We start from the raw sequence: 9,840 nt of genomic DNA, 5'->3' as shown, positions 1-9,840 counted from the left end.
CTATCATGGCTCAGTTTCTCTCTCTATATATGTAGAGTGGATGATGTTAATTTATCAAATCCAAATTAAAATATGAATTAGACTAATTGATAGTAGTAATTTGAACTGAAATTGCTGAAATTTTGACCAGCTAAAGCAGTCACAGAAAATGGGCAGAGCAGGGAGCATGTTTCCTCAGTAATTTATTGGTTTAATAACTTTTTGGGTTAAGGTTAATGTTCCATCATTTGCCTTTGCAAAGAATTATGTTACTCCTTTTCATCTGACTGGCCCGGAGACAAAATGTCTTATACCCAGAGACTATCAGAAATGCAGATATAAAGACCGACTAATCAAAAGTTTTGTATTAACTTCGTCACAAGAGTGAGTTGCTGTAGTGGTGAGCACCCTCGACTTTCAACTAAGAGATTGTGAGTTCTAGTCACCCCAAGAGCAAGGTGAGGAGTTCTTGGAGGGAGAGAGCCGAGGGTCTATCGGAAATAGCCTCTCTACTCCAGAGTAGGGGTAAGGTCTGCGTATACACTACCCTCCTCAAACCCAACTAGTAAAATTATTCTGGGGAGGGTCTATCGGAAATAGCCTCTCTACTCCAGGGTAGGGATAAGGTCTGCGTATACACTACCCTCCTCAAACCCCACTAGTAAAATTATTCTGGCTGCGTATACACTACCCTCCTCAAACCCAACTAGTAAAATTATTCTGGGGAGGGTCTATCGGAAATAGCCTCTCTACTCCAGGGTAGGGATAAGGTCTGCGTATACACTACCCTCCTCAAACCCCACTAGTAAAATTATTCTGGCTGCGTATACACTACCCTCCTCAAACCCAACTAGTAAAATTATTCTGGGGAGGGTCTATCGGAAATAGCCTCTCTACTCCAGGGTAGGGATAAGGTCTGCGTATACACTACCCTCCTCAAACCCCACTAGTAAAATTATTCTGGCTGCGTATACACTACCCTCCTCAAACCCAACTAGTAAAATTATTCTGGGGAGGGTCTATCGGAAATAGCCTCTCTACTTGAGGGTAGGGATAAGGTCTGCATATACACTACCCTCCTCAAACCCCACTAGTAAAATTATTCTGGGTTGTTATAGCTGTGAAGTGTGTGTTGTACTTGTACATCTGTGTTTCGGACTTTTTAGATCTGTGCTAGTTGTAGTGTAGCTATAAATAAAAGGATGTTTCAGTTTGTTGCAAAGAGTGGTTTGTTTTTTTTATAAATCAGCATATGGGATGTTACAACTTATCAGGATGTAGATAATAGAAACATAACCTTAGCAATATGACACTTACGCAGGCGCATCCTTTTTTTTTTCTTTGGTCCTTTTAGCAAAGTAAAGGAAGTCAAACCTATTGTAAGTTAGTAGTAATTTGAAGAAACTCTCTTCTAATTTCATTGTTTATTATTGAATTGCTGTATCAATAAATGAAAACTCCCTAGAAGTGTTTCTCATTATGCGGAAACAATTAGAGACGAATTATCAAATTTGGCTATTAAATTATGGTAAAAGTCACTGGGACTCGACTCAACTCAATATTATAAGAAGATTGATTAGATTCAAAGTATTATAAGAAGCTTGATTAGATTAAAGCTCAAATTAAATTCATCTCGGCACTAGAATAGGTTTAGTTTATCTCATCAGGCTCAGTTCGCGTCCATAATTATGGCTAGATTGAATTAATTTGGTTGGACCAACTCCTTCATTTAAGGGTAAATCGAGAGATTCATTTTTATAATTATATGTGTTATTTTAGTTATATAGGAGTAATATTTTTATACTTAACCAATAAAAGTTTTATACAAAATACGAATTTATATTCGTAAGTGAGCATAGGAGATGATTTTATCCACGAATTAACCCCTTGCTATTAGTAGTCCTAATAATATACTCTAGTAAAGTTGTTTGTTGGAAAAAAAAAAATAGAGCTGACAAGAGGCATGGCGGGAAAATTGATGTTTCCGAATCCGGATCCGCAAATTCTCTTTAGCACAATTTTTTGAAACCCAATCGAAAATTTCCCCAACTTTTTTAGCTCCAAATATACCCGCCCTTTCCAAAAGAAAATTCCCGCGATCTTTACTAGTATTCAATTCCGGATCTGACAAATATGGATCCAACACTTAACTTCCCTCATTTGCAACAGTTTTGCTTAAAAATAATTTTCTCTCTTCAACACACTGACAAAACCTACAGATCACTACCATGGCTTCCGAGAAAGAAACCCTAGAAGAGAAGAAACAAGAAAAAGAAACAAACGAGCAAGAAGAAAAGGAAAAACAGAACAGTGAAGAAAGAATAACTGATGATGATAAGGATGAAATAGGAGAAGACAGAGAGGGTGCAGGGGAAATGGAAGTAGACAAACAAGAGGAACAGGAAGAATCTGAGGAAAAGGAAAAAGTTGTGAAGAAGGGAAAAGATAGAGGTGCAAGGAAAAAGGAGGAAGGGAAAAGGGATAATATGGATTCGCCCACAACACCAGGTTCAAGGCCATCGAGGGAAAGGAAAACAGTGGAGAGGTTTTCTGAGTCTTTGGCTGCTAGAGGTTCTGCAATTAAGCCCTTGTCTATTGAGAAGGTATAATTCAAAAATATTTCCTTTTAGAAATTCATTTCATTTCTAGTTTTATTCAATCAATTATACTTCAATCTGAAACTGCCTGTGTCTTATGGTTGCCAAATCCAAGAGTCAAGCTAACTAGAAATATGAGCATTTTTTATATTCGTGACCAGTTGAATGTCTATTTTTAGTAACCTGCCTCTGTTATCTTTCGGGTTTTGTTGATTCATTTTACATTTTCCTTGTCAAGTTTGGTTTTTGTTGCTTTGTTGAGGAAGATGGAAAAAGGTGGTACATTAAGTTCTAATTAGAGTTAATTTCTCAATTGGTCATTTAGCCTAAGCCATGAACGGAGTAAAATCACTTTTTTGGTCACTGTGAAATTATCCTGCTTAACCCGACCCTCCCAGAAAATCATTTCAGCCAGAAGATCGATTTTCAATACTGGAAAAAAGACATGGCATGCCATGTCATCCACTAAACGTTCAAATTTCTCAAATAGTTATCTAACTTATGAAATGCCATGGCATGTGTTGGCCGGAGAGACCTCATAGATTTATTCCTTGGGCTATGCAGTCATCAAGCCCAAAAGTGTGTGTACTATGTGCACATTATTCTTGTATAACACTTCACTTTTCTATCTCTTTCTAATTTGGGATTTGTCTAAGGTGTCATATGCTATGTGGACTTTGCTTTTCTCTCCCTTTCTGATTTGAAATTTGCTTAAGGTGTCATATGCACCCCTTCATTGGAAGCTTATTAGGCTAGAATTTTGTTAGTCTTTCTCTTTGACTTGTTCTTGTCAGTTTGCCTACGTCATGGGTGTCACATACACCCCTATTTATGGACTTAGCGTTCTTGTTGAAGTTTGTCCCACTATCATGTTGCAAAATCAGGCTTTGATGCCACCTGTCATGGTTAAGACCTACTGCCAAGGTATTGATTGCTTTTGCTCTACCCCGTTGGCCCACTACAAGGCTTTTGCGTCTCATGGTTTTATATAACTTGTTACAACCCAGGCCCAATTGTTCGCTTTGGTCTGACCTTTTTAATGTTCTCAGGCTTTTCGACCTTATAGTTTTGTCCCCATGGGCTTTAACCTAAAAAATGCATCAACTGTTAAATCCTGAATAGCCCTTATATGGTCTCGAACTTTCCCTCTCATTCTGTTGTTCAATTTGCCTGAATTCAACTGCCAGCAGTCTTTGGGTTGTTGCACTCATCTCTCTTAGGGACTCAGGTCTTCATTGGGTTTGACTCACAATCATATCAGGGATGTATCGGCTTTGATACCACCTGTCATGGTTGATGCCCAATTCCTAAGGTATTGTTTGTTTGACCTGGCCCCTCTGAGCCACCTCAAAGGTTTTGGGTCTCACAGTTTTGTCTCTTTGGGCTTAACCTAAGAGGTGCCTTCTTTGTCGAATCCCGAACTCTCCCTCATATGGTTCCTAACTTTCCCCTTCCAACGCCTAAGGTAAGTTCCATAGTGAACTCCCTTTTATGTTCTAACTGCCCAGGGTCCAGAGGTTGTTACATCAATTCATCTTCCATCTTGATGTCTAAGGTAATTTGGGCATAGAAAGAGAAAAGGAGAAACTGACCAAATTCCTCATAACATTCATTTTTGATATTATTGCCACTATCCCTACACCTTTTCAATTTGTTGACGGTTGGTCTCCTGTCCGTTTTTTGTATTGCTTCAACTAAGAAATTGGACAAAGGGGACTAGACAATTTATTTGGCATTCTTTTCCAAGTTTCTTATTTCCGAGTAGTGAATAAATGCTACTGAAATGTCTTATTTTGATTTTTACCATTAATGCTAGCTTTTGTCATGTTTTGGAATCCCTCTTATTATTTTGGTGTCAAATGCAGGGTAGAGGTACTCAACTGAAGGATATCCCAAATGGTACCTTTTTTCTTTTGCTGAATCACTTTCTCCCTTTATTGGATTCAGCCTTTTCTTTGCTTGCTTTTATGTTATATTACATCAAGTTTATTCCCTTAGAGAAACAAACAAGGTTTGCTTAATATTACTTGAAAAATATGCACTGATACTGTAATAAAAAATATGCTTCTCTTGCCAACAAAAATCCTTGTGTTTGTTTCTTGTACTTTCAGTCTGTTGATGCCTGGTGGCTAATTAGATTTTGCAGCAGTAGCTTGTTTTTTTAAAAAAAAAAAACTTTGATCAGTAATGAACTTTGCTAGGTTACTGGTGCTTTGTTTTATTTATCCCTGACAAGACCATTTCTTTTGAGGAGGAAAGGAACCGATGAGCCTGGTTAAGTATTTAAATGCATTTGTTGTACCTTTACTGTTTCTAATATCCATAAGAGCATAGGACAGTTAGCATATTTTGCAGAAAAAGTTAGATTTGCTTGACAAATTCCACTTGACTCACTGGAGTGATGAATAACCTAGCTCAATTACAACAGCTTGTTTTTTTCCCCTTTTCAATTAACTAGGTATGATCTTGGTTATCAAAAAATAATGAGGTATGATCTTATAAAGAATTTATATTTGTGTATCTGTCAACTCATACTGCATACTGCTTGGTTACCAGCTAATGCTCAGATTGACTGACTAGTAACTGCAAAATTGTCATACTTGATATCCAACATTCTTCATAATCTGTTGTCTCATACTATCATTGTCTTTAGTCTTCTTTTTATGCCTTTGTCCTTTCTTGGTACTTGGTTCTAGAAAAGGATTCGTCAATATAACTTACCTACAAATACTAAAGGATCTATTAAACAAAATGGGAAAGGAGTGGTTAGAGCTGCTAAATGATTTAGGTTTACTTCCCCCTTGCAGTCTACTTATTTGTATTATGTACTAGCAAATTTTAAGTATTTTGTCTTTGAGTTGTGCTCATGGAATTTATTTTGTGGTTACTTTATATACGTTTTATCTTCCTTTGCCTTTCTTTTGGTTGAGTAAATTTGTAGAACTTACATTGTGTGAAAATAATTCCATTGACAGCTATGGTGTTTTGAAATATTTCAGTGGCATATAAGTTGTCCAAGAGAAAACCGGATGACAACCTGCAAATACTTCACAGTATTCTTTATGGCAAGAGAACAAAGGTAAAGTCTTCTCACACTAAAATCGTTTAATCCCTAAAAATTAATTCCCCTGCTCGTGCACACTTTCTGTCTCTCTTCAATTCATTATCATGTACTTTTTGGGTTATGATAGTGTGTTTGGCAGTTGGTTTTGCTTCTTAACCTTGCAAGTCTTAAACAAAGTCCTTGCCTTTGCAGGCACATAATCTGAAGAAAAACATAGGGCAGTTTTCTGGATATGTTTGGGTTGAAAATGAGGTAGTTAGTCTCTCTCCTTTCTAAATCTTGTGATTGCATCATTGTTCTTTTTTTCGGTAATGTGACATATGGGCATGGAATACACAAGTGTTAACATCTTTATCCAGTGACTTTATGATCTGTGAATGACATATGTATCTTGAGTATTTTCCCCTTCTTTCTCAAGCAGGAAAAACATAGGTCAAAAGTGAAAGAGAAGCTTGACAAGTGTGTCAAAGAAAAGCTACTGGTTTTTTGTGATATACTCAATATCCCAGTCAGTAGATCTGCAGCAAAGAAGGCATGTATTATCAATGGCTTCACCGTTTGCTGTGTGATTCCCTACAGTAAATATATGTTTTGCTAATCATTGTTGTTGCATGTTTCAATTTGCAGGATGAACTCTCTGTGAAGTTAGTAGACTTCCTGGAATCTCCTCATAGTACGACTGACTCGTTGCTTGCTGATAAGGAACAGGTATAGCCGATCCTGCATTTTCTGCTTTCTCTTACTCAATAGTGTTGCCTTTTGTTTTGACTTTGGTATTTTTTTGCTATATGTTTATCTAATGTAGGTATTCTCATTATTGTGTTTCATTTTGATCTCAGAAAAGTAAGAAGCTAAAAAGGAAGGGCACAACTTCCAAAAGCAAAGGTTCATTGGATAAAGCTACAGGAAAATCCGCAAAGGTTAACTTTTTTTTATTCTCTCCTTTCTCTTCAAAGGAAATGACGGCCTGATACTGCAATAGTTATTGGTTCTGCAATAATATTACTTGAACTTCAAATAAGTAATGGTTTATATCATTCTCTTTATGTTAATAGTCCTGTCTTGATATGTTAAGGGATCTGGCTGCATTTACACAATGTCACAATTACGGGAGTCTTTTCTCTCCGCAACTATTGGTTTCTGAATGTTGCCTGTTATCTCTATTTAATTCGCATTACTAGTGTGATTACTCAGCTTGTCCATCAGGAAATGTTTTTTTTTCAAAGTTGTCTTCCCTCTTTATTGCAAGGCTAGGCTAGGTTAAGGCTGTTCATCATAACATTATAGCCTCAATTGCAATCATGGCATTACCTTATTCAAACTTACAAATGTTTTTTTCTTGGTTCTGGGGTGATCTATGGACCCATGTTTTGCAATTGCCTCAGCTACTGCTACATAACTACATAACAGAACTGCAAAATGTAAAATATGTAAAAGCAATAAGACAAGAATGTAGCCTACTTGGCTTACTATTGAGTTCTGCCTTATTTGTTAATACAAGCTTTGTTGGTTGCTTGAATTCACATGTTCTGTAAGCAGCAATAAGTGCTTTGCGTCAATATTTGAAAAACTAAATGCATGTATGATGGAATAACTGTTATGTGTTGATCAATTTGTCAATTCTAACTCCTGGCACATAGAGCCTACTCAACTATAATCTGCTTAAAAAAGTTTGGGCTCTTACTCAATCACATCCTATTCTTAATTATTTGCCATCATTTTTATCCCAAAAAGTAATTATTTGTGGTAGGGTTTCAGCGAGCTTACATTCATACTTTAATCAAATTAGTGTGGAGTCTATTGAGTTGAGGAAACTTATTTACACATACAATGAGTGAAAGAGTGTTTTATAGCTTCCTTTGAACTATGTTAGAAACAGAATCTATGGCCTTTGGCTAGTTAAATTTGTGATGGATCCAATATTTGCAAAGGGATGAACTTGGAGTTCAGTGCTGGTATTACTGTTACATGACAAATTATGCTGTAGTTTTTCTTTATGTAAATGGACTCTGGCTGCTCGTTGCTAGCAAAACTTGAATGCCTCTCTATCTCTTCCTTTTCATTTAGCTGATGTTTTTCCTGCCTTATTTTGCTGAAAGTGTGATTCTTCTTTATTGTTTGCAGCAGAAGTCTGAAGTTGGGAAGAAGCGGAAGCAGTCAGCAGAAATGGAGGAAGAAGAAGCTGATGATGAACCGTCAAATACCAGAGATGAATCGGGGGATGACAATGATGATGAGGAAGCTCATGTAGTAGGAAGTGATGAAGAAGAGAGTGGTTCAGAGAAAGGCGAAGAGGAAGAAGTGGAAGAAGAGGAAGAGGAACCAAAGAAGTCTAATGGGAAGATTTCTTTAAAGGAGGATTCTGGAAGAAAAGCTAAAGAGAAACCCAAGGCCGTGAAAAAGGATAACCCTGCTAAAGAAGTAGGAAGTGACAATGACGATGAGGAGGCTCATGAAGTAGGAAGTGATCAAGAAGAGAGTGGTTCAGAGGAAGAGGAAGAGGAAGAGGAAGAGGAAGAGAAACCAAAGATAGAGAAATCTAATGGGATGATTTCCTCAAAGAAGGATTCAAGAAAAAAAGCTACGGAGAAATCCAAGGCTGAGAAAAAGGATACCCCTGCTAAATCTCCCAAAAGCTCAAAAATTTCTTCCAAAGTGTCTTCAAGTAAAGCTTCCAAAAGAGGTGCTTCCAGTGCTGATTCACTAGCTGAATCTAAGAAACAAAAAGTAGAAAAGAAAAGTCAAAAAGAAGAAAATGATTCAAACAAGAAACAATCAACCAAGTCTCCTGCTAAGGTTTCTGAAAAGGAGGGTGAGTAACTTTCTATTTATTTGTTGGTGATATATATGTGGTTTTATTCCTCTTTTATTGAGAAAAAAATCATTATTTTTGGTCTTCATTTTTGAGATATTGGTTTGAGGAATGGTGTTTCATCATACAATATGCAGTGGCCCTTCAGTATCTTCACTCAACTACCTGTGATATGCCATTCTATTGAACTTCTTTTAATATGTCGGTGATCATTCTATAATGTTTAGGATTCAGGGATAAATGTACAAGTTAATTATCACAGAACAATTCTGAACAGGAAAAGGAACAATTCTGAGTAGGAAAATGTACATGTTTTTGACTGTTGTTTCAAAATCTTCTGGAATAGGAAAAGGAAAAAGCGCCAAGAAGGCCAAAACAGACCCCAGCAACGAAGAAATTCATGCAGCAGCAGTAAATATTCTGAAAGAAGTGGACTTTAACTCTGTAAGTGATATCTTGCCATTGCATTTAATACATACACGAACTGTTCTTACTAATCAGACTTGCTCTCTTCAAAATGCAGGCAACCTTATCTGATATCATCCGGAAACTAGGTATGTCTTAGGAAACACTCGTTGCTTGTTATTAATGGTTGTGCTCTTTTATTTGGTGATCACGTAGCTGGGGTTCATTTCAGGTAGCCATTTCGGTGTAGATTTGATGCATAAAAAAGCAGAGGTGAAGGCTATAATCACTGATGTAATAAATAACATGAGTGATGAGGAAGAAGGGGATGACCCTGAGGCTGGGGATGATGAAGAAAAAAATGATAGTGATGCTTAATTTATGAGTCAAATAGAAGGATATATGGTACCATACAGTTTGTTAGTAGTTTTAATTTATAATTTTAGTTGGTTATAAGATTTGTTATCCCAATGGGTTGGTCTGTAAGCATTTGTTTGTTTTTGCTTATTCTTTAGCATTTCTTTTAAAGCAAATCCTGTTCCTTCTGTTATTGAAATAGTTGTCAATTTATTCTGTTTATATTTATTTATATCTATTTGTCTATATTTAGACTTGTATCTATCTATATCTATCTATATTATTATAAAAGTATGAATATAATATTGGATCACAAAAATAACCTTATAATATTAAGTGTCATAACTCACAATAAAAGGATATAATTGGAATAGACATTAGCTTTATAATCTTATTAGTTTTAGGACATATATTACATGATAGGAATCTTACATGATTACCTTTGGGAATTCTATTAGTATAATTATTTTCGGGCATAAATATATAATACATGTTAGCATGTAAATCTAATACATTTAGAAACACGTTGGGTGCTTAAAAATTTCTATTTCTAATTTAATTTGAAAACGTATTATAATATCCTATTCCTAATTTAATTTGAGAATGTATTATATTGTTCAAATTCA

The 9,840-nt window shown here is 36.1% G+C and overlaps 1 protein-coding gene across 5 annotated transcripts; it reads left to right on the top strand.

Moving 5' to 3' along the window:
- Window positions 1-2,100: 2,100 nt before the first annotated feature.
- On the top strand, window positions 2,101-9,460 carry LOC107831919 (DEK domain-containing chromatin-associated protein 1-like). Of its 5 annotated transcripts, none has more exons than XM_075242241.1 (11): window positions 2,101-2,582; window positions 4,442-4,475; window positions 5,576-5,655; window positions 5,833-5,892; window positions 6,059-6,172; window positions 6,268-6,348; window positions 6,480-6,560; window positions 7,768-8,452; window positions 8,799-8,896; window positions 8,976-9,006; window positions 9,090-9,460. In XM_075242241.1, the coding sequence occupies exons 1-11, from the start codon at window positions 2,208-2,210 to the stop codon at window positions 9,233-9,235; spliced, it is 1,785 nt and encodes a 594-aa protein (XP_075098342.1). In that variant the 5' UTR covers window positions 2,101-2,207; the 3' UTR covers window positions 9,236-9,460. The 5 variants fall into 5 exon arrangements, with proteins under 5 accessions (XP_075098342.1, XP_075098340.1, XP_075098343.1 ...); XM_075242239.1 differs by having other exon boundaries at window positions 7,765-8,452; XM_075242242.1 differs by having other exon boundaries at window positions 2,102-2,582; window positions 6,062-6,172.
- The last annotated feature ends 380 nt before the right edge of the window (window positions 9,461-9,840 follow it).

Source organism: Nicotiana tabacum, chromosome 21 (genome assembly GCF_000715075.1).
Source record: "Nicotiana tabacum cultivar K326 chromosome 21, ASM71507v2, whole genome shotgun sequence".
In the NCBI taxonomy this organism is placed as follows: Eukaryota; Viridiplantae; Streptophyta; class Magnoliopsida; order Solanales; family Solanaceae; genus Nicotiana; species Nicotiana tabacum.
This window is presented reverse-complemented; position numbering and strand designations above follow the sequence as displayed.

What these genes read in the sequence shown, in the direction of transcription:
- LOC107831919 (XM_075242239.1), top strand. Translation starts at nt 2,208, where the DNA reads ATGGCTTCCGAGAAAGAAACCCTAGAAGAGAAGAAACAAGAAAAAGAA. An exon ending in AGCCCTTGTCTATTGAGAAG is followed by an intron (nt 2,583 to 4,441) that starts GTATAATTCAAA and finishes TGTCAAATGCAG; the next exon opens with GGTAGAGGTACTCAACTGAA. An exon ending in TTTATGGCAAGAGAACAAAG is followed by an intron (nt 5,656 to 5,832) that starts GTAAAGTCTTCT and finishes TTGCCTTTGCAG; the next exon opens with GCACATAATCTGAAGAAAAA.